This window comes from Elephantulus edwardii, unplaced genomic scaffold, assembly GCF_000299155.1.
Source record: "Elephantulus edwardii isolate Elephantulus edwardi_28Jun2011 unplaced genomic scaffold, EleEdw1.0 scaffold00098, whole genome shotgun sequence".
NCBI lineage: Eukaryota > Metazoa > Chordata > Mammalia > Macroscelidea > Macroscelididae > Elephantulus > Elephantulus edwardii.
The window spans coordinates 5,347,462-5,372,597 of NW_006399848.1; the positions used below are offsets into that span (position 1 = coordinate 5,347,462).

At 36.0% G+C, this 25,136-nt stretch overlaps 1 protein-coding gene across 3 annotated transcripts in view; it reads left to right on the forward strand.

Annotated features, from left to right (window-relative positions):
- CDK14 (cyclin-dependent kinase 14) overlaps nt 1–25,136 on the forward strand; it is a 691,509-nt gene that overhangs the window by 348,883 nt on the left and 317,490 nt on the right. For all 3 annotated transcript variants that reach the window (XM_006891459.1, XM_006891458.1, XM_006891460.1), the window contains one exon: nt 21,827–21,889. In XM_006891459.1, the coding sequence (XP_006891521.1) occupies nt 21,827–21,889 (63 nt within the window). The remainder of the gene's footprint in view (nt 1–21,826; nt 21,890–25,136) is intronic.

A 25,136-nucleotide genomic window follows, 5' to 3' on the forward strand; every position in this document is an offset into this window, starting at 1 on the left:
TGACGTGTTTCAACTAACAGATGCAGCCCTGGAGAAAGACAACTACTTGGCCAAACGACTGGAAGAAATGGATATTTGTTCTTTTCACAAGAAAGGAGATCCAATCGAATATGAACATTATAAATCAACATCATTAATATCACATGCAAGCAAATATTGCTGAAGATCATCCAGAAATGGCTGAAACAGTAAATAGGCAGTGAACTACCTGAAATTTGAAGTGGGTTTAGAAGAGCCTGTGTGGCACCAGTGATAATGTTACTGATGTCAGATGGATCCTGGGTGAAAGTAGTGATTACCAGAAGAATATCTATTTGTGTTTATTGATTCTGCAAAGGCGTATGACTGTATGAGTCATAATTCAGTACACCCAATTATGCTCAGACAAAACCTGTATCCCTAGACCAAGGCGGGGGGCAGTTGCTGTAAGGGAACACTACATGGTTTAAAATTAGGAAAGCTGTGTGTCAGGATTGTGTCCTTTCTCTTATTCAATATGTATGCTGTGCAGATCATTAGAGAAGCTGGCATCAGGATCAAAGGAAGACTTAGCAACAACCTGTGGACACAGCCTTGCCTCCTGAAAGTGAGGAGGACTTGAAGTGCTTGCTGCAGAGAATCAAACATTAGAGCATTCAATATGGATTACATCTGAGCATCAAGAAACAATAATCTTCACCTCTGGACCAATCAGCAACATTATTATAGATGATTAAAATACTGAGATTGTAAACTATTTCATCTAGCTTGGATCCACAATCAAGACCCTTGGTACCAGCAATCAGGAGATCAGGCCATGTATTGCATTGGACAAGTCTACTATCAGGGAACTCTCCAAATTACTGACCAGTAATGATGTCAGTTTGAAGACTAAGGTGTCCCTGAAGTCTGATTTTCTTAATATAGAATACTATATTTCTATTCTCAAAATCTTGAGTTCTGTTCCCTGCAAGAAGATTATACTGTACTTTTATCTGTTGAAGATTGATGTGATCTTCTGATGAACTTTCACCCATGTACTGTGAGCAAAAGGAATTTGTGAAAGAATTGTAAAAGTTGTGAAAAAATGTGTTCCATGTGGAAGAAATAATTGGGCGTTTGATGAATTGTTTTAATTGGAGCATAACCTGGCCTTTGCTGTTAGGTATCATTGAGTTGTGACTTACAGAAACCCGAAGTAAATAGAAAGAAACTCTCTGCAGTCCTGTACCATCCTCATAATTGGCACTATGCTTGAATTCAGTGTTGCAGTAACCGTGTCAATCCATTTCAGTGAGAGCCATTTATCTTTTAAATCAACCTTCTATCTTACCGTATATGCCCAAACTATGTGTGTGATGAAGTCTCATCATCCTTACCTAAGGAGCATTCTGGCAGCATTTGCTAAATTTGGCAGCATAAGGCAAAATTGTTCGTTCTTTTGATTTTATATTATTTACCATAACCTGTATTTTCTTTATCCATTGTAACACTTTCACATGCTTATGAAGTGATTGAAAAATATGCTGATGTGGGTTAGACACACCTTGGTCCTCAAAGTGACATCCTTGTTCTCTCATATCTTACCAAGTTCACTGACAACACATTTTCCCAGTACAACAATATGATTTCTTGACTGCTATTTTCATGGGCATTGATTGAGGATTCAAATAAAATTAAAGCTTTTGACACTATAATATTTTCTGTTGATCATGATGTTGCTTATTATGTCCAATTGTGATAACTTTTGATCTTTTTAATTGAAAGCGTAATCTATTTTGAAGGTTATAATCTTTGAACTTCATCAGTAACTATTTTTCATTTTGAGGATGCAAGTTTTATCATCTAGTAAACTTCTAAAATAGACAATTTTTTAAAAATTTATTTTAATTCAAGTTTACACACACTTTGGATTTCCATTCATTCATAGTTGCACACTTTCCTCCCTGCCCACCCTTCCCCCCAGTTGCCTTTTCTCTTTGAAGAGTAAAAAAAAATGTTTTATTGTTATACAATCCTCCCCACCCCACGTCCACTTTACTATGCAGCTTTAATTCTGGACACTTTATATGACAATAATTGTCAGGCAATTAAAAAAAATCTTTTTATTCATAAAATTATAGCAGCCAGCTTCATATTTTGATCATGATAATTATACGCCAAACCTACTAATCTGCTTTTAGGTAAATATTGAGATAATATAAAATTTTTTTCCCCCAGTATGATTTTTCTGAAATTATTTTTGGTAATTGAAAGAGAGATGAACTTTCTTTTTAACATCTTCATAAATTTTACTTAAAACTGATTTCCAAATGATATTTTTTACCATAGTATCAGGTATGCATAATCTAATTCATTCCAAGATAGATGAAATTTTATTCATTCTTTGACTCCCCCCCCCCAATAACCTTGTAATGGCAAATTACACCAAATCAAGACAATGAAAGAATATTTTTAGCTCTGATTCACTGAATACATAGCTGGATTTTGCATAAAGACTTAAAATCTATTATGAGAAGAAATAGCAGCGTTTGCCTTCTGAAATTTCAGTATTCATATTCAGAGTTTCAGCCATATCTGCCAAATAGGTCAGGCTTCTGTCAGAATTATTATCTACAAGTTTCAAAGTCAAATAATGCCTGCGAAAAAAGTATAAGAATCATTTTCCAATATATTTTTATCCAACCACAGTAAAACATTAATCCCATTTATTTAAAAATCCATGGATTAAATTGAAATAGTAGCCAAAATAATAAAAACAAACATGACTTGATGTTGGAAAAAAACACGTAAATCATTGATTTGTCTTCTGAGTGCTTCCATCCTGATGTCAATGAGATAAAGAGTTTCTTTTCTGGTCTATAGACTGTCTCTTTATTCTAGGAGAAATCTTTTTTTGAATTTTGTTAATTTTAATGAACATTTACAGAGATTTTGGATTTCCATTCATTCATTGTTGCACTTTTCTCCCTGCTGAGACATCCCCCCCAGTTCACTCCTCTCTTTGAAAAGTAAAAGAAAAATTCTTTCATTGGTATACAATCCCCCCACATGCCCCTCAACCGCCCCGAGTACACTTCAATATGCAACCTTCATTCTGGACTCTTGTGATAACTGTAATACCCCACCATATATTGCTTTTAAATTGTTTTCTCCCTCATATGTTTCAATGCAGCATATATAATTTATCTAGGTTTTCTCAGTCTTACCCCAACCCTGATGTCAATGTCAGTCCCATTCTACAACAGTGGCACCATGTAGTATTTGTCCTTTTGTGACTGAGATATTTAACTCAGCATAATGTCCTTCACTGTCACCCATTTTTAATAATATTGCATGAGTTCATTGTTTTTCAATGCAGCGTAGTATTCCATTGTGTGAGTATACCACAGCTTCTCTATTCATTTGTTTGTTGATGGGCACTTGGGTTGTTTCCTACTCCTTGCTATTGTGAACAAAGCCGTGATAAACTTGGGTGTGCATATATCTGCTTGGATGTCGGTTATGATCTCTTTAGGGTATATTCCCAGTAGTGGAATTGCTGGGTCAAATGATCTATTTGCAGTTTTTTGAGAAAGCGCCACACCACTTTCCACAGTGATTGCATCATTTTACACTCTCACCAACAGTGAATAAGGGTTCTAGTTTCTCCACAGCCTTACCAGCCTTTGTTGCTTGCTGTTCTGTTAAATTTTGCTCTTCTGACTGGGGTGAGATGATATCTCATAGCTGTTTTGAGGAGAAATCTTTTGATATACATATGGATTTAATTTTTAGAAGGTCCTCATCATCTGGCTTATATTATGTTTGTACATTTTTTGTTATTATTTGTAAGTCTATTTTTACTGTCAATAAGCACACCTAGGTTTGACCCTGCCTTTGTAATGACCTTTTCCTTTCTTCATGGATGATGTCCTTGATGTCATTCCACAGCTCAATTGGTCTTTGTTGTTAGTGTGAAATGTATCAAATCTATTCTAAAGATGGTTTTTATGTTCAGTTGTAATATACTCTTCTGGTGGACTTGTTTAATGTTCTTTAACTTTAATTTGAACTTGCCTGTGATAGTTGATGAGTCTGTTTGACAGTCAGTCCCTGGTGTGGTTCTGACTACTGATACTGAACTTTGCAAATATTTCTTTCCACAGATGTTTTGCACTTCAGTGATAATTGATGAGTCTGTTTGACAGTCAGCCCCTGGTGTAGTTCTCACTACTGATACTGAACTTTTTCAGTATCTGTTTCCACAGATGTAGTCATCTGATTCCTATGGAGTCCATTAGGTGAAGTCTGTGTATATAGTTTCTATTTGTTTGGGAGTTTTTAAAAATATTTGCAATGAATAAATTATTCACTGTACAGATTTTCATCATTTAGTCTTGAGCCTCATTTCTATCAACAAGGCCAAATTTCCCCAAATACCAGCTTTTCTTCATTTCCAACTTTTTATTCCAGTTACCAATTATTATTAATGCATCTTGATGGCATATTCTATTTTATACTATGGAAGTCGATGAGTGTAGTTGTTGCCAGTTACCATCAAGTTGACTGCTACTTCCAGCAATCCTGTGAACAACAGTTCTTAGCCTTGCTCTGTCCTGCCCCCATCCTCATGTGCTCTGTCATGCTCAAGCCCATTGCCGTAGTTTTCCTTTCTTTACTCACCTTCTGCCTTTCTCTGCATGTCGTCTCTCTTCAAGGACTGGTTCTTTCTGAGCAAAACATCCAAAGTAAGTTAGATGGAGTTTCATTATTTTTGTCTCCAAGGAGCACTCTGGTTGTACTTCTTGCACTTGTGACAAATCTGTCATCATATAGACTTGTTTTTTCCTTTGGCAGTGCATGGGATATTCAGTACTATTACCAACACCACAATTCAAAGGCACCAGAGAGCAAGATTCAGATCTGTTATTTATAAGGCCACTAGGAGTAGTAGTAGTTGACTTGAGTAATGACATCTAACAATAAGGTTTCCCCCATTTTTCCTTCAATAATATTTATAGTTTAGGTTTTTAATTTAGGTCTTTGATCTGGGTATGAGGAATTAATTTTATTTTTTCATAAAAATAGAGATCCAGTTTTGCCATCACTATTTGTTAGATTTGACTCCCCCACTATTAAAGATAATAGATTTTTGTCAAAGATGGGTTTACTGCTTGTTTCTAAATTTGGGTCATTGGTCTATGTGCTTGTTATGTGCCATTAATAAGCTATTTTGCCTATCATGGCTGTATTTTAAATTTTGGAATGAGGGAGTCTGAGCTTTTCTGATTTTTCTCTTCTTCTGTAGTGCTTTGCTTCTCTGGGATATTTTTCCATTCTGTATTAACTTGGTGATTGGTTTTTCCATCTCTTTGGAGATGATGACATCTGGACTGAGGAGTGGTCATTCTTGTGAGTGAATGTGAGGTTTGATTGATTATTTTGGTAAGAGTCTGTACAACTTCTCTCCCTTAGATTGTGTTAATTTAGATTCAGCATGTATCTGAAAATCTTTCCTTTTCATCTAGGTTCACAAATTTTTTGGAAGAACCACTCATCACTGTATCCTGTTCTTTTAATTGTATTTAGTTGTAATGCCACCCATTTAATTTTTTACTTGTATTATTTTCATCTTCTACTTCTTTATCTTTCTTAAATTTTCAAGTTATTTGTCAAGATTGATTTTTTAAGAATGAACTTCTAATCTTCTTCATTATTTCTATTGTTTTTTAAGTTGTCTCATTGATTTCTCCAATAATCTTTGTTATTTCCTTTATTTAGACACTGAAGGTTTGCATGCTCCTCTCTTTCTAATTGTTCACGTTGTTGAGTTAAAGAATTTGTGTTTTTCATTAAAAATAAGGGAGCTCTAGTGGGTCAGTCCACAGGAAGTTATACCATTAATCCAGAAGTGGCATCTCTCTAGCATTTAGAATTTCCAAGTGGCTCTATAGAGAAAGATGGACAGTTTTATCTCCTGTGAGTTACACTCTCTGAAAACCTGCTGTAGGGATAACTATGAGACTGTTCTCAACTGGAAGGCAGTGAGTTTGAGTTTTTCAGAATTAAGAATGACATGTAATAGAAACTCCTTACAATGTAATTCACATGGGTTTTGGAAATACCCCATTGAACTTTTATCCCTTTAAAAGAAGGTATATATGACTTTTCTATTTAAATATATAAACAGCAAAATTTTTCCAAGATGGCAAAACCAAACTAAATTTATTGCCTTTAAGTTGATTTCAACTTGTAAAACCCTATAGGACAGAGCAGAACTGCCCTGTAGAACTTCCAGGGCTTTAAGGTTTTAGACTGGGAAGCTGTCACATTTTCATCCCACAGAATGGCAGGTATATTCAGACCTCCAACCTTTCTGTTACCAGCCAATCATTTTAACTGTGGTGCTACCAAACCTGCAGTTCTAGCTTGGCAGCTGTTCATTCTTTTCTCTTTCTCTCTCCTCTTTTACTATTTATTTCCTATTTTGATGATTTCTCACTCATGCTTCTTTGTTCCTTATTTCAAGACTTTTCTTGTTTCTATCAACTAGATGTTTTCAGAGTTAAGATATTCATAGCAATTATTCCAAGTGTCTTTTCCTCTCTTCTCAAGCTTTGAAACAAAAAAAAAATAAAATAAAATTATGTGTTTTACTCTTTAAGGTGGTTTTTCTTGTTGTTGATTGCTATCGAGTAGACTCAGTTTCTATAACTAGTCCTTTATCAAAGTTCATAGAGTTTCCAGAAGCATGTTGTTTAGGAAGTGGATGCCACTTCTGCTTCCAAGGTACTACTATATTCTATTCAAATAACCAGTGGCTTTCTATTTTTTGCTCCTTTGGAAAAAATAGTAAATGAGCTTCCAAAATAATTTGAACTTCTTTGTTCAAAGAAGGTACTTTGTTTTATATTATCTTCTTGTGAATGAATGGTTTACCAAAGTATACATAAACTGAGACGCTGTTTCCTCCTTTGGTTCAACAGAATACATTTTATACATTCTTTTAGTGTTTGAGTATCATATGATATTACAGAATTACCATATTTTCCACTTCTTGGAGATGTTTAAAAAAATCTTGAAATTTCCTAAAATAATACATGGGATTTCTGGAATCTTGATGAAACTTCAGTGGTTTGAATCATTCTATGTCTCTGTGTGTGTGTATGTGTGTGTGTGTGTGTTTACACACACACACACACACACACACACCAGAAATTTTGTAAAAGGAACTACAGAGTTTAGAGAACTAGATAGAGATCGGAGTTTTGATTTAAGGAACTTAGCACACATTTTTTTGGCTTTTTCTCATTACAGTTACTTTCATAAACGGTAATAAATTAATTTAAGGTTAACAATAGGTGTATACCAGTAAAAGTTGGATTGACAAGATTTTGGTGCTAGATATATTTATGGCTCCTCCAAAATTAAAATTACTTCAGACACTTGATTTATTAACAAGAATGTTTTCTCCGCAGTCCCTTTTAAAACAAGCAAAGAATAGCTTGCCATAAGTCTTACTGTTTTGACTGAGTTATATAATAAGTCTGTATAATGATATTGTTTCCAGAAACCAAATAATAAGTATTTTGTGTTAATGGAAGTGATCTTTCAGATTTCTAGTGTTATGTGATAGAGATGTGGTTGGAAATGCTGCCTGTTCAAATCTCTAGTACCAGGGAGACCATGCATTTTGAATTCAGAATTGATAGTTGAACAGAATTAGGTAAAACTGTGGGTCATCCAAGTTACATATAGATTCATTACGACCTAAAAAGGGGAGAACCATACATTAACATTGTATTGGGGGGGGGCTAATTTAGTTAGGAATGAACTCCAGCACTGGGAGAAGTTTTATGTAGTTTAGATCATTGTGTGTGTTAACTTCTCCTTCTCTCCATAGGGAATATGTGTATGGTTATTGCCAGAATTTCAAGCACTCTTACGTGTTAAAACCAGGTAGAAATGAAATGACCTAGTACCACTAGTCTTTATAATATGCACAATGTATTTGGTTAACAGCAGTGGGAAGTATGCAAGAATATTTTATCTTTTACTGGGTGTTCTTAGACTAGATGGGAAGACTATAGAAGAGTGTTATCATGTCTCATGATGCAGTTTGGAGCACCAAAATCTAGTTGAAATTAAAATCTTTACATCAGAAGGAAGGGAGCTCTAGTGGCCTAGTAGTAAGAAACTCTGCTGCAATCCTGAAGGCATGTAGTTCGAGGCCACCAGCTTCTCCAAGGGATTGTGCGATTATAGCCTCTGAAAACCCTATGGAACGTCAGCTGTGTGTCGGTTCTGACTCTGTGATACATCACAACATCAGAAGAAAGGAATAATATATACTTGTTATTGTCATAAAAATCATAGGGAGTTGGTGTAGTATCATAAAGCCTAAATAACTTTTTATCAATTAAAAAATTTCTTTTTTAATTGCTATTTTTAGTATGAACCACTTTGGTGTAGTGAAAGTAGAAACTATCTAGTAAGCATCACATTCATGTAATTTTGGTTTTGTAGAAGAACTGGTTAACATTTCTTATATATATTTTTAATTAATTAAAAATGCTCATTTGCTGGATTTATTTGGGAATGAAACAGATGAACACTTTAAAATTTAACAAGAATATTGTGCTTTCAAAGTAATTTTAAACTGATAGAATTTGCATAAGCAATTTGAGCCTAATGCTTTCTTTAATTAGATACTTTAATTCTAACAGTAATTTAGGTTGTTTCATAGGGAGATTATATCACTAAGAAAATCCTTTAGATCACTGTAGAATAAAGAAGAATTTGACTCTGTGTAATTCACACATACATGCCCGCATGCACGCACACACCCCTACCCACCCCACCCCACCCCTGCTTTTAGTAGTAGGTATGAATTCATGTGACGGTGAAGAGTTACAAGTGAAATAGAGTATATAATATGTTCTGCTAGATTTGATGATTTTTACATATCCTTCAAGTGTGCTTTTAGTTAAAATGAATGTGGAGTGTGTGATATGTCTAAGACATGGGACAGTGATCATGAAGACAGCAGTAGTAGATGATGATGATGATGAATAGTACTTCACTGTCTTTTATAGCCTTGATTTTAAGAATACTTAACACTAGTGTTGTTAATATGGGTAGTTCATGGCATTCCATCAGAGAGTTAATGCCATTGCATAAATCCTTCAGAGATTTACAAATTTCTTGAGTTCTGATCTTTTAATTAGTCATTATATACATATTATATATTATATCTATCTATATCTATATCTATATCTATATCTATATCTATATCTATATCTATATCTATATCTATATCTATATCTATATCTAATCTATATCTATAATTAGTTATATTGAAAACTGATGCCCTTGATTTATGGTTTTGGCATTGACTATATAACGGACTGTGTGAATACAACAAATAAGACTGTCTTGGAGAAAGTGCAGTCAGGATGCTCCTTAGAGGCAAAGATATGAACTGTCCTCTCACATACTATGAGTGCTTTGGGCATGTTGTCAGGAAGCACCAAGTCCTTGGAAAAAGGCACCATGCTTCTGAAAGTCAAAAGGTTAGGGAAAGAGAAGATCCTCAGTGAGATTGGTTGACATGATGACTGCAGCAGTGGTCTAGAGACCATGAAGTGGGTGCAGGATAAGACAGTTTTGATCTCTTGTTCATAGTGAGTCCCAGTGGCTTTGAAGACAGCTAAGAGCAAGCAAATAAGGGTGAAGTAATGTTCATTAAACCACAATTTAAATAAGATTTTATTTAAAAAAAAGAATAAAGAGATTGAGAATTTTGTTTGTGGTCTTTTACTGTCTTTCAATATGGATTGAAACTCAACATCAAGAAAACAAAGATTCTCACCACTGAGCCAATTTGGCAACATCAGTATGAATAGTGAGGAGATTGAGATTGTTAATAATTTTAGTTTGCTTGGTTCCACCATCAACACTCTTGCTACCAGCAGCCAGGAAATCAAGAGATGAATTGCATTGGAAAAGTCAGCTATCAGGGACCTCTCCAGGGTACTGAAGAGCAACGACATCAGGCTGGAGACCAAGGTGTGCCTGATCCGGGCCATAGTCTTTGCAGTTGCATGCTATGCCTCAGAGAGCTGGACAGTGACTAAGGATGATAGAAGGAGAACTGGTGCCTTTGAGCTGTGGTGCTGGAGAAGAGTGTTGAATATACCGTGGACTACTAGGAGAAGAAGCATGTTTGTCCTGGAGAGGGTGAAACCGGGATGTGCCTTGGAGTCAAGGATTCTGAAGCTTCGTCCGACATACTTTGGGCATGATGCAAGGAGGAACCTGACCTTGGAGAGGGACATCACGTTTGGGAGGATGGAGGAACAGTGCAGGAGAGGAAGACTCTCAATAAGATGGATTGTGATTGGGGTAATGGGAGTTGGTGTGTCGGAGACAGTGAAGTTGGCACAGGATAGAGCAGGGTTTAGGGCTCATGAACATAGGGCCGCTATGAGTTGTAAGCGACTCGATGGCACTTAACAGCAACAACAATAACAACAACATACTCTTCATAAAAGAAGCAGTTTAAAAACCATGCTATAAAAGCTATACTAACCTTAAGTGTAGGTGAGCTCTGGTGGCTTAATGATTAAGGAATTGGCTGCAAACCCAAAGACACGTGGTTCAATCTACCAGCTGCTCCATGGCAGAAAAATGAGCAGTCTTCCAGCATGAAATGTATTGCCCCTGAAAACCCACTGAAGGGTCAGCTGTGAGTCAGTTCTGACTCGACAGTACACAACAAGAAGCAGCTTCAGTATACGGACTCTCCACATGATATTGAAATCAGCCAAAATATAAGAATATAGAAGCTATGTTTACCATAACTAATTTCAAAGTGGGATTTTTTTGGTTGGGTCATCTCCACAGAAAATTTCATTTTTTAAAATAAATAAATACATACATACATTTATTTATTTTGTGTTAGGATTTTAACTAAAGTTTACGGAGTTTGGGTTTTTGTTTTTTCGTTGTTTCACAGTTCCCTTCCTCTCCCTTTCTTTTCTCCTCTCCCAGTCCACTTCACACTCAACCTCTTGTTCTAGAGAGAGGAAGAGTGGATAGATAATGAACACTTATTTTTAGACTATATACTGAAAATAGGGCTGTGTTATCTCCAACACTGTATTTTAGCAAGGCTTCCGAAGAACATCACCATTTGCCGACAGATATCATCGATAATATGCTCAATATTAAGAGAATGGGGAAAAATTCATTTGTTTGGGAGGTGACTTCATTTGGGCTCTGGCTTAGAGAGAAATATCCAGTTTGTAAGGTCATGCTGCTAGAAAAGCAGAATTGCTCTTTGAGGAACTTGATTTCTTTATATAGGAAGTTTGATCAACAATTGGAAAACTGTGCTTCATGGATTATAAATTGATTAAAGAGAAGAACGGTAATTAAAACTACTTAAAAATAACATACTTGTTTCTGTCCTGTAAAATGGCTAAAATATCCTGTTTAATAGATTATCTGAATTTGTGTCCTTCAAGTGACTTCTCCATTGATTTTGCTAGGAACTACTGCCATCAAGGAGATTGTGACTCATGGTGACACTGTGTCAGAGGAGAACAATGCTCTACAGGGTTTTCAGTGGATGATTTTTCTTTTTTATTAGATTGCCAGGCCTTTTATATAAGACAAGTCTTGAGTGGACTCAACCTCCCACATTTTAGATTAGTAGTCATGAGTGCTAACCATTTTAACCACCCATGGTGCTAGAGGCTTTAGACAGAAGGATGTTGCTTCTTCCTCTTGATTCAAGCTCAGACTCATAAAGATAAATGATGAAGAGATTCATGCTGAGTCCATCTTGTTTCTCATCTGCTGCTTCTCCTGGCCTTTCTATATCTTAGGACAAAATAGTTCTCTACTCAGGCCTGTTTTTAAAATAACATTGTATTCATTATTTGTTTTTAGTGTCTTCTTTGCGTCTTTCTCTTTAAGTGTCACCTTTGTGTCCAGCACATGGTTAATGCTAGTCCAGTGGTTTTCTGGTCTACATGTGATTAAAATGAACTCAGATTCTCTCTTGCTGAAAGTACTTAGAGTGAAAAACACTTCGATTTTCTGTGGTCTTTCCATATCTTGCCATTTTACAAAGGGAGATTTCTTTCCTGCGTTCAAAATTGATCCATCCACAGAGAGACCAAATCAATATGGGGAAACCCAAATTACAAGCCTGGCACACTCTTTTATAGAGAACATGGAGCCCCCAGGGGGTTGTGATTCAGATATTGTTATTGTTAGCTGCTGTTGTTTCAGCCTGCCCTTAGAGCAGCTGTGCGCATCACAATCAAATGTTGTCCTTGCCTGGGTTATCCTGCGATCACATGCATATCATACTGTTGTGATCTGCAGGGCTTTCATTGGCTCAGTATTGAAAGTAGATCTCTAGACTTCCTGTGATTTCAGATACTTTCTTCAAATACTTTCACTTTAGGACTCCCCTGCACCGAGATGAAATTAAAAGGTACTAAAATTATTAAAAAAAATTAAGAAAAAAGAAAAGTAAAAGATTTTAATGAGCATTTTCAGATATTTTGGATTTCCATTCATTCATTGTTTCTTTTACTTTTCAAAGAGAAGAGCGAACTGAGGGAGAGAGGTGGGCAAGGAGAAAAGTGCAACAATGAATGAATGGAAATCCAAAGTTTCTGTAAATTTTCATTAAAATTAATAATAATAAGGTTTTTTTTTTTTAAAAAAAAAGGTACTTGCTGGGTGCTCAGTAATGAAGAAGAACGAACCCAATTTTGAGAACACTATCACTCACTCGTTGTCAAGTTGAAACTGACTCATAGCTGACCCTCCAACAGGTTTCTAGTGGCTGTAAACTGCACAAGAATTGCCCATCTTTCTCTTAGAGAATACCTGGTGGATTTGACCCACATGTCGTTGGATGGGCAGCAAAACTCCTCAACCATTACAGCACCAGAATTCCCTAAGAACAATATAGACTATGGGGATTTGTCTCTTGGTCTCTCTTCTGCTTTCACCTCCGTCTTTGACTATGCACATTTATGTACACTTGATAGAACCATTTAATACTGGCCACTCCCTGGAAGATAGATAACTTGTTCTTATGCATCCACATGCCTGTCAGGCTTACATGCTTGAAGTGGCCTTTCTTGGTTTTTTCAGTGCTTTATAAGTTGGTTCCGAATCAAGAGCAGTAAATGGAGTTCTGAGTTATTTAGAACTGGAGAGTGGCCAGTCTTTCTTCTTAGTCTGTCTTCATCTGGGAGCTCTGCTGAAACCTGTCTACCATGGGCAACCCTCCTAGTTTGTGAAATATTGGTGGGCTGGTTTGAGCACCACAGGAACATGCAAGCCTCTGCAGGATTACAAAATGTCAGACAGATGAATCATCATCTGTGTCATACACTGTGTCATGGGCAAGTGCTCTGAAAACTTTGTGTTTTTAGGATGATTATTATTATACAGATCAAGATAAGATATTGCCGTACAGAAGATAATAACCCATCCAAGTTTACACAGTTGGTGATACTATGTGCATGCATGCGCATACTCCCTCCCCAAGTATTTCCATGCCATGCATGTAGGGATAGATAGATTTTTAACATTTGAAGTGTTTAGAATATTCTTTATTATGCTTTCTGTGATACTATTTATGGAGAACTCATGTACAACTCATGATGCTGGAGTCATTGCAAATCAATTCCTTAGAAGAACATATGTGTCCTTTGAATACTAAGTTTTTTCCTACCATAATGTTTCTTTCTATCTTTTCGTTCTCCTCTTTTAAACAAAACAATGTTTATATTCTAGATATATTGGAAAAAATAATTTACACATTTATAAAATTCACAGAATGTAAGCTTTACGACAGCAGAGACTTTGTTTTATTTTTACAAAATCTGCGTTTAATAAATATGTGTCAAATATATAATCACTTCACTCTAGTGATCTAGTGGTAAGAAGCTACCTTGAAGTTCCAAAGATGTACAGTTCAAATCTATCAGTTGCTCTGCAGGAGAAAGATAGACAATTTCCTCTTGTGAAATTTACTGCCTCTGAAAACTCACTAGCGAGTTTTCAGTAGTTATGTAACCTTCATTTAGTTCAGATTAACACCTGTACTTATTAATTATGTGTCAAATATATAACACCATAAAAGTTTTTTTTACACCGATTACCATTTACTCATTGTTTCTTTTCAAAGATGTAAAGGCAGATTAATTACCCTTGTTAACTACAGATTAGTAAGTAATCTCAGATAAGACTGCAGTTACTTTGTTTACTGGATATTTCAACTCTTTCAGAGATTATGAGTTTAAAAACATATGTATTTCTGTACTCTATAGAAAGGTGCTATCTATAGTGAGTGCCATGGGGTGTTGGAGGGAGACAAAGGCCAGCCAACCTAGAATTTCTTATATGATAAAAAAGTGTGAAATTATTCACTAAAATATTAGCAAGCAAATACACATAAACCTGTTATTTACCTGTTTTATTAGATAATCAGACACATGAGTGAATAACATTAATAGATTTTATTATGCGCCATTGAGTTAGAATCAACCCAGAACTGACCCTCTAATGAGTTTTCAGAGGCAGTAAATCAACAATAAGCAGCCGCCCAACATTTTTCTATGAAGCAGCTGATACATTTGAACCTGTGCCTTTGAGATTGTAGTGCAGCTTCTTACCACTAGGCCACAATGCTCCCTTTAACGCCTTGAAGTAACCTTGTCTGATCTTTGTGTGGTATTATAAAATATCCATCAATTCTTTGATTGTGTAAGGTATATATGTGAGAGTCCTATCTGAAAGGTTTTCAGTTCAAATCCACAAGCTGATCAATCTAAGAAAGACAAGCAATGTTCTCCAATAAGGAGGTGTGTAGCCTTTGAAAGACAGTGAGGAGTTGCTGGGAGTCAGAACTGACTCGGTGCCGGGGAATGTGATTCTGTTTGAACATTTGACTTTTTTTCTTTCCCTCTATTATCTTTCCTTTCTTTTTTCTGGTTTAACGTTGTATCCTTGAAAGAGAATATGGCATTTTCCTCTCCCTTTGTCCATAGAATAGCCTGTGTACCCTTCGGCCTTTTTTTTAATGTACTGTCAAATCAATTTTGACTCAATAGCATTTTTGTAAACAGAGTAGAACTGTCACTTGATTTCCAAGGTTTTATTCTGCAAGACCAAGAGATAGTCATTCAGACAGATTCAGGGCATACTACATAGTTTAAAAACCAGCAAAAGTATACCTTGCTGTTGCATCCATTCATTATGTTTATACAGTCTAAATGCTGAGAAGATAATTCATTAAATTGGACAGTATGAAGGACTCCTTCAGGATTGGAGAAAGACGCATTAACACCCTATGATGCACTTTGCTTTTTGAAAACTGAAGGGGACTTGAGACATTTATTAAAAAAAAATATTCAGTGTGGATTACACCTTAACATAAAGGGGGGGAAAGTCCTCCCAGCTAGATCAATAAACATCATAACAAATATAGAAAAGATTGAAACAGAATTTCATTTTACTTAATCTGCAGTAAAAGTCTGTAGAAGTCCCAAACCAAACCACTTATAGGCAATCAACTAGATTCTCACGGCTTCCAAGGCTGTAAATATTAATGGAAGAAGACAGCTTCATTTGTCTCCTGTAGAACAGCTGGTGGATTTGAACTTCTGACCTTTAGCTTAGTCACCCAACATTTAGCCTACTATGTCACAAACAAAACCCCAAACCAAATGCAGGAAGTTAGTTCCTAACTTACTGCAATTCTTTAAGTCAGAGAATAACTACACTTTATGGTTTCCAAGTTGATAAATCTTTATGTAATCAGATTGCCTCATCCTTCTCCTGAAGAGGACCTGATGAATTTGAACAACTAACCTCATAGTTAACAGCCCATCACTTAATCCAGTGTACCACCAGGTCTCTTACTATACCATAAGTCTTTAAAGTGTTCAGAAGCAACGTTGTCATTTTGAGGACTAATGATATTTTTAATCACCACATGTGCTTGCAAAAGTTGAACAATGAATAAGAAAGATTGAAGATAATTAATGTTTTTAATAACAATGCCAGAAAACTTAGTAACTCTTAACATGAAGTGCTTAGAAGTAGTACAGAGTCCCTTATTTTATTAGGTCTATTTGCCATTTGATATTTTCTTTTTGTGTTTTATTTTTAATCACTCTTGTGTCATAGTAAGTGCATTGAAAGTTCTGAATTTTCTTGTGAATAATACTCTGACCTTTGGATTGAAAACTTGCCATTGTATTGACATGACTTATTATTAATAGTTAAATGGCCTAAATTTCCTTTTATGATATTTTAAAGTTTTATATTTACTTGCCAAGAAAATAGATTTTCCTTTTCCTTACTTATTTTCTCTTACCTTCACTTTTTTGGGGGGGTTTGTTTTTCTTGTTTCTTTTTCTTCCTACTGCCATTAAACTCAAGCCTCTGACAACAGAGAAACATTTTATATAATGGTAAAGTGCTTTCTACTAAACTTTGACTCAGTGCTTGTTAATGGTTTAGACTTTTTATTTTATGCTTATTGAATGAGCATTACAGGTTTATTTAAAAATATGTTAGGTGAAAGTTTTAGTAAATGACTTCCACATCACAGTTAGTGTTCAAGTCTCCAATCTTTCTCTTCTGATAGTCCTTAAGGTTTTTGTGATCAGATATATTATCAAAAGAACAAGTTTGTGCAAACACAGACAATGATAAGCATATTCCAACTACTGCTCAGCTGGCAGTGATTATGAGACAGTCCAACGTCATTGATTCAAACAATTGTGTAGCTTCGAGTTGGTGAGATATGTTATTAATGTTTTATTTTATTTAGTTGGAAGGAGGGCATAAACTATTTTTCTCCTTTCTTAAGGTTGTTCATTTCACATTGTCTCTTCATCTAATACATTATCTGTCAGTTTCTCACTCTGGCATTTGTTTTTAAACAGCATATATAACCGTTTACTGGGCACAAATATGTAAATGTCATGATTATGCTATCTTTCACAGCTTTACTTTTTCCTCCCAATTTGATCTGTTGATATTGGAAAGAAGTAAGCTAAACTCTTGAAAATCTTGTTAATTTTCCAGTTCCTTTTATTTCTATCAATTTTGGCTTTTATTGATGTGCTGTGTTATTAAATGTATGAATATTTCGTTAGGTGTTGTTTTTTTTTTTTCCAGTTTCGTCATGTTCAATATTTACATTGGTTTAAACAATTCCTTTATGGTAATATTTTCAGTATCATAACATAAAATGGGAATGTTGTTTTTATGTGCTGTCAAGTTGAAACCCACTCATTAGCTCACCCTCTGGGTGTTTTCAGAGACTTTTAACTGTATCTCCCACAGAGGAGCTGTTGGATTCAAACCGTGTGCCTTTGCGTTGGGACTGGACCACCAGATCTCAATAAAATAGAAATACATGTAATATAGAATATAATATGAATATTCAGGCTTTTTGTATTGTTTTTAATTGTATCTTGTAGACAGTGTGTATTTATTTTTATTTCTTCCCTTCTTAATGCGTTTTGAGGTTTTATATTTTTAATAAAAATTTTAATGTATCACAAATACATGATTATTAATTGGTCATATTTTTTTATGTGCCATTATTTTTTATATGAGGCATTGACAAAATGAAGTACAGTTCTTACCCTCATATAACTATTGTATGGTGGCATTATTTTAAATAATGTTTCATTTTTGTATACTACTCTATAGGTAAAGGGGTTTTGAACCTCTTGCTTTGCGTTAGTAGTGCAACTCTTGACCACTAGGCCACCAGAACTACCTATAAGGTACACCTATGGGTAAGAGAGCTCTGATGATGTCCTATTGAGTAAGGACTTATGCTGCCAAATCAAAGAACTGTGATTTGAATATGCAGCCAGTCCAAAGGCAGGAGATTTGAATCCACCAACTGCCCTGAAGGAGAGAGATGGACAGTCCCTTCCCAAGCAGTTAACAGTCTCTTAAAACCTGCTGGAGGGTCAACTAAGAGTTGATGCCAACTTGACAGCATGTAACAACATTAACAACAATCTACATGTAATGTATTCATATGACATCCCCACTATATATCTTGTTTCCCAGGGACTTTTAAGCAACACATACCTATATATGAAATAAGACTTCTGTATCAGAAGGAATTGGCTGACACAGAAGAATTTCATGAAATGACATATCAGTAAGAGCCTGTGGTGATGAAGGAGGAAGTTCAAATTTCTCTGAAGGAATTGGCAAAAAACAAGGCTCCAGGACTTGACGGCATACCAGTTGACATATTTCAACAGACAGACACTGCCCTGGATGTGCTCACTAAGTTGTGCCAAGAAATCTGGAGAACAGCCAGCTGGCCCACTGACTGGAAAAGATCGATATTTATTCCCATTCCAAAGAAAGGTGACCCAACCGAGTGTGGAAATTATCGAACAATATCATTAATATCACATGCAAGCAAGATTCTGCTGGAAATTATTCAAAAAATATAATTTTTTTAATTGGAACAATATGTCAACAGAGAACTGCCAGGTGTACAGGCTGGATTTAGAAGAGGTCGTGGTACTAGGGATATTATAGCTAATGTTAGATGGATCTTGGCAGAAAGCAAAGAATACCAGAAGAATGTCTATCTGTGCTTCATTGACTATGCAAAGACTTTTGACTGTGTGGATCATAAAAAGCTGTGGCTGACTCTAAGAAGAATGGGAATCCCAGAACATTTGATGGTGCTAACGCAAAACCTATACTAAGATCAAGAGGCAGTCGTCAGAACAGAGCAAGGAGACACTACATGGTTCAAAATCAAGAAGGTGGTCCGTCAGGGATGTATTCTGTCTCCATACCTTTTCAATCTGTATGCAGAACAGATCATCCGAGATGGTGGCCTGTATGAAGAGAAATGTGGCATCAGAATTGGTGGAAGAATCATCATCAACCTGAGATATGCAGATGACACAACCCTGCTTGTTAAAACTGAGGAGGACCTGAATCGCTTGCTGCAAAAGGTCAAGGTTTGCAGCCTTCTATATGGATTGAAGCTCAACATTAGAAAACAAAGATTCTCACCACTGGGCCAGTTGGCAGCATCAGTATGGATGGTGAAGAGATTGAGATAGTTAATAGTTTTAGTTTGCTTGGCTCCACAGTCAACACTCTTGGTAACAGCAGCCAGGAAATCAAGAGACAAATTGCATTAGGAAAGTCAGCTGTGAGGGACCTCTCAAGAGTACTGAAAAGCAACAACGTCAGGCTGGAGACTTAGGTGCGCCTGATCCAGGCTATAGTCTTCGCAATTACATGCTATGCATCAGAGAGATGGACAGTGAGTAGGGTTGACAGAAAGAGAACTGATGTCTTTGAACTGTGGTGCAGGAGAAGAGTGTTGAATATACCATGGACTGCTAGGAGAACAAACAGGTTTGTCCTGGAGAAGGTGAAGCCAGAATGCTCCTTTTAGACAAGGATTCTGAAGCTTTGTCTGACATATTTTGGGCATGTGGCAAGGAGAGACTGGTCCTTGGAGAGGGACATCATGTTTGGCAGAGTGGAGGGGCGGTGAAGGAGAGGAAGACCTTCGGTGAGATGGATCAATTCTGTGACTGGAGGGGTGGGAATAAGTGCGTTTGAGAAGGGTAGGTTGGCACAGGGTAGATCAGCTTTTAGAGCTCTTGTACATAGGGTCGCTATGAGTCGCAAACGACTTGATGGCACATAATAACGACAACAACATGTAGTTATTCAGGAAAGACTCAGTACTATGGTTTAGGGTCTTATTTATGGAATTATATTGTATGTAAAATTGTTTACAGCTATGTTGTTGTTGTTATGTGCCGCCGAGTCGCTTGCGACTCATAGCGACCCTATGTACAACAGCCCTAAACTCCGCTCTGTCCTGTGCCAATCGCACCATCTCTGACACTCCCATCCCAATTATCCCAGTCACTGAATCAATCCACCTCATAGAGGGCCTTCCTCTCCTGCGCTGTCCCTCCACCCTCCCAAGCATGATGTCCCTCTCCAAGGACCAGTCTCTCCTCACAACATGTCCAAAGTATGTTAGACGCAGCCCCAGAATCCTTGCCTCCAAGGAGCCACCCAGTTTAACCCTTTCCAGGACAAATCTGTTTGTTTTCCTAGCAGTCCATGGTATTCTCAATACTCTTCTCTAGCACCACAGCTCAAAGGCATCAGTTCTCCTTCTATCCTCCTTGGTCACTGTCCAACTCTCTGATGCATAACAAGTGATTGGGAAGACCAAAGCCTGTATCACACGCACCTTAGTCTCCAGAGAGACACCATTGCTCTTCAGTACTTTGGAGAGGTCCCTAACAGCAGACTTTCCCATGGCAATGCGCCTTTTAATTTCCTGGCTGCTGGTGCCAAGACTGTTGACTATGGAGCCAAGCAAACTATATTTTAGTATTTTCTCAGTGCTGGTCATTTTATCGGACACTAGAGCATTAATTACTTTCCTTTCAAACATGTTTTCTTCCCTTAATGACACTTGAACTTTTTAAAAGTAAACATCTTAGATTTTATTCATGATGAAGGCAGTTTTGTCTCAGAACATATCTAAGACAGTTTTTTTTGTCCTGTTTTTTTCCTCTCCTCTTTCAATAGATCACTTCTTTGACTCTTTTATCTTACTCTGAGATAATTTCTTCCATATGCTGCTGAAGTTTCTAGACTACACTAGGTTTACTTGCTGTTTTTTCCTTTATCAGTCATTTGTTATTGTTTTTAGGTGTACCAAGTCATGTCTGACTCAATATCAAAATTATATGCAACATACTTCACTGGTATTAGAATGTCTGTCTTCTATTGTTCTGCGTGCATTCTTTAGTTTTGCAGCTTATGTGATGGAAGAAATGTAATATGGGCTCAAGAAATACATGGTGTTTGAGTTCTAAATTCTACTTTGTAGTCTCAGTAATTACTACTTGAGGTATCAATTTTATTAAATTCAACTTTATTGTACTATCATTAGATAAAACTCAGTAAATGAATCTGAACTACTGTCACAATAACTAAAAGCAAAACTCTTAAATAAAACTTGTAGTTCTTTAATAATTCAAGCCTGAAAATGGGACACACATGCTCATGTTTATTGTATTTTTCAGAATTACTAAATGTTTTAGTGTTATAAATCTTTCAATATCTCCAGTAAGAAAAAGAAAAGCAGTTATACATATTTATTTAAAAATTCTGTGTCATGAATAATAGAAGCAAAAAATCTTTAAGATGAGAATACATGGTTTTGGTCTATAATCAAAAGAATAACTTAAGATACTATCGGGATATTCCACATAACATTCACTGATCCATTATCTTAATTTATAATTTTGGAAGTATTGCTGTTAATATTCATAATACATATTTACTCAGATATATTCAGAATATGAATTTTTTTTACAATTTAAATAAACTCAGTTTATTTTCCTAATCACTAATTTTATCAATCTATTTACAGTATTTCATCTTATGTAAAATAATCATAAGTTTTGATTCGATTTGTTGATTATGATTTTAAAACTTGGATATGGGGATAGATAGCTAATAAAGAAGAAATTAGACACTTAACAGATTATAGCTGTGTATACCTAGACATATTTCACATAAAACAGAGCCTAGAAGTAAAGGTAATGATTTAATTGTGGTTAAAAGTGGGCAGACAAGCCTGCAACTGCCTACACTAAGATATCCATCCACTTGTCTTATATTTGCTTTGTTCAGAGGTAATGGTGACTTTGAAGTAGAAAAATATTGATTCATCATGTTATAGCCAGAGGGATGTTAATACATTTATCCTTTTTTCTTCCAGCATACTGATTTATGTCAGTACATGGACAAGCACCCTGGGGGGCTACATCCAGACAATGTGAAGGTAGGAAAAAATTGTTGTAAGCATCAGTTAGCGTTCTTAATGTACATTTTCTGAGCTGAAGACTAATACATCTACCATCACATTTTTACTTTGTAATACCTCTGTAAGCTGAAATAATAGTAAAGTAGCTTTTAATATCATTTAGTAAAGTAGTTTTTGCTTTAGTTTCGTGAGTATAAACTGTATCTTATTATTAAACACTGTTTTCATGGTAATTTTTTTTCTTAGCATTGTTCTAGTGTTTTTTCCTTCATTAAAAACAATGTTTTAGCATTGTTCTAGTAAAAAGTCATCTTAGGTAGCCCTAGGTTGGAACTCCATATTGGAAGATGAAACTGGATTCAATATATTGTTAGGACCTTTAACACAAAGTTCTGATTCAGTGTCCAGTACTTTCTTTTTGAGTTTTTTTTCTCTGTGAATTCCCACAGAGTAAAACAGTTCTGTATTCTGCTACTCTTTCATTTATTTTACTCAAAATTTGGATAATATGCATCAAAATAAGTGTTTGTAAGCTTTGAAGTTACAACTATATTGAAAAATTGTCCTTGAGTTCTTTTAAACTTGAAGTAATACTTTTTATTTGCGTGTGTTGAGTAGTTAAAAGATAAGTTTTATCTGAATGTTTAATGATTTGATTACATTTTGTAATTCAAAGGAAGGCATTTTGTCTTCTAGTGAACCTAATGAATCAATTATTATGAGTGTATTTCAAGTAAAATTATTAGTCTTCATTTTATCTCATTCATTATCTTTTGCACTCATCTCCACATGGCTGTTTTAAAACTAATACTTCTTCTTTGCTGCAAAAGGAGTAGATATAATGTGGGGGTGGTTGAATCTGACATCCATCTGCTTCATAAAGGGGAACTTTCCCCATTAATAATATCATAGCAGCAAAACAGAGAGTTACTAGGTCAGACATGCCACCCCTTATGCTCTGGTACCTATTTCTGCCAATCTTTGGGTTAGATATTTATTGTTGTCCCACAGACTTTATTCACAGTTGTGGTACCATGAGGGAATTTATTAAGAAAATAGGTTGGAGAGTGGAAGAATCTAAGAATATCTTAAAGTACAAGTCCAAATTTAGTCCAGCAGTCTCGAACCAGGTGAACAGCAACATATAATCTCTTAATTAGTAAAGTCCTGATTTCAGTTCAGCAACATAAGTTAAAGAATCTTCTAGTTTACTCAATCATCCTGCAAGGTTTGCCTCAGAGCAGTTATAAGTCAGCTCTTTCTTCAATCATCTGATAAGCACAGAAAAACCTTTAACTGTGGCTTTTATCTCAAGGCTCCTCAGGTTACACTTGGCAACAGTTTCTTCACAGCAATGCCACAATCTCGCTATTGCTGTGATGTTAGCCTAAAAGTTGGTTTTTTAAAATCCATTATTTTAAGCCCTCTCTGGTTTCCGGCTACTTCACCTGCACACATTGGCAAGACCTTGGTAATGGTGTTGGAGAAACTGGGCAAGGTGTAACCGGAGGCTTCTTTCATTTGTACTGGCCACAGTTAAAGGTTTTGCTGTTCTTGCCTTTGAAGATGGAATGAAAAGCTGTTTGCTGTACTGAAACTGTAACCAAGATGAATTGAGAAATTGTGCCTTGGGACAAGTAGGCTAAAACTTGGATTTCCATTGGATAATATTCTTTGCCTCTCACTCTCCAACTTCCTAATTAAACCCTATTCTTTGTACCACAACTGTGAATCTGCGAGTCAACAGTGAATAAATGAATCTCTTGCTGCTGGTGTGCTAGAGGCACCATGGGGCTGGGCTGCAGGCTCTTTATCTGCTTTCTGTTCAAGAGTGGTGAGAGGCTGTGCTATTCTTACTACCTCTGGACCTTTGAGAGAGATGCTCACGTCCCTGTTCCCCCTTGTCCCATCATCTACTCTATCACCAAGATCTTGCTCCAGTCTCCTCTCAGTCTTATTGCTTAGTGTGGGAAGCACTATCTCTGTCTTATCTTAGTCCCACAGCTGTTGACTAGACCATGTGTCTGTAGTTAAGGTAGTGAGAGTCCAGAGGAGGTAATGTAATGACTAGAAATGCCAACTTTTAAGCTAAACTGCACCTCCATTTATATAATTAGCATATATGAATGCATGATCCTGGTATGGATATATTTATGCATATAAAGAGAATATGTGTTCTATTATGTAACGTTTTCCCCTTCTTATATATGATGGATATAAGTGTAAACAGATACATAGTTATGTACCTCTGCTTTTCTAATAAACACGTATTATACCGTAACATAAGTAAACTATAATTCTTTCAACAGCTATTTGTTTATGAACCTCTGAGTTCCTTCCAAATTTGTTATTGTAAATGATTCTCAACACACCTCATTGCCAATGAGTCTTAACTAACTTATTGTTGATGCTCCAGTCGGTATCTGAGGCTATAAATTGCACCAGAGGAATTTGCCCATCTTTTTTTTTCAAAGCAGTTCGTAGATTTGAACTTCCAGAGAAGCAAGTCTTTGGATTAGCAGTGAGGCTCCCTATGAACTGTGCCACCAGAGCTCCCTTTATGGTTCTAGAGTAAATATTAACATAAAAACTTTGGTTTTTTTCACAAATGTGTATTTAGTGTGATTAATTTCTTAAGGAAGAGGCATGGTTATAATGTTAGTGAATTAAATTTAAATGTTTATTCAAAACATTGAATCTATATGAGGGGACTGTTTTCTTCTACTTTCTCTAGTATTGCCTGAAAGAAATGATTTTAACCTTTTACTGTTTTGATGAGGAGACATGAAATATCTTTTTAGTTGATATTTCCCCTGAAAATATTGAACATCTTTTCTCATGTTTTTAACTGTCTGTACTTTATATTTTATAAATTGATTATTCCTATATATTTTCTTTTGAGTTGAATTGTGGTTTTTTTAGAAATGTTAAGATCTAGTTATTATTTGGGTCACTCAATGTCAAGAAGACAAAGATTCTCACAACTGGACCAATTGGTAGCATCAGAATGAATGGCGAAGAGATTGAGATTGTTCACAGCTTCAGTTTGCTCGGCTCCATGGTCAACACTCTTGGCACTATCAGTCAGGAAATCAAAAAACGTATTGCCATGGGAAAGTCTGCAGTTAGGGACCTCTCTAAAGTACTCAAGAGCAACGGTGTCTCTCTGGAGACTAAGGTCCGCCTGATACAGGCCATGGTCTTCACAATCACTTGTTATGCATCTGAACAGGCACTTCACCGAAGACGACATTCAGATGGCTAA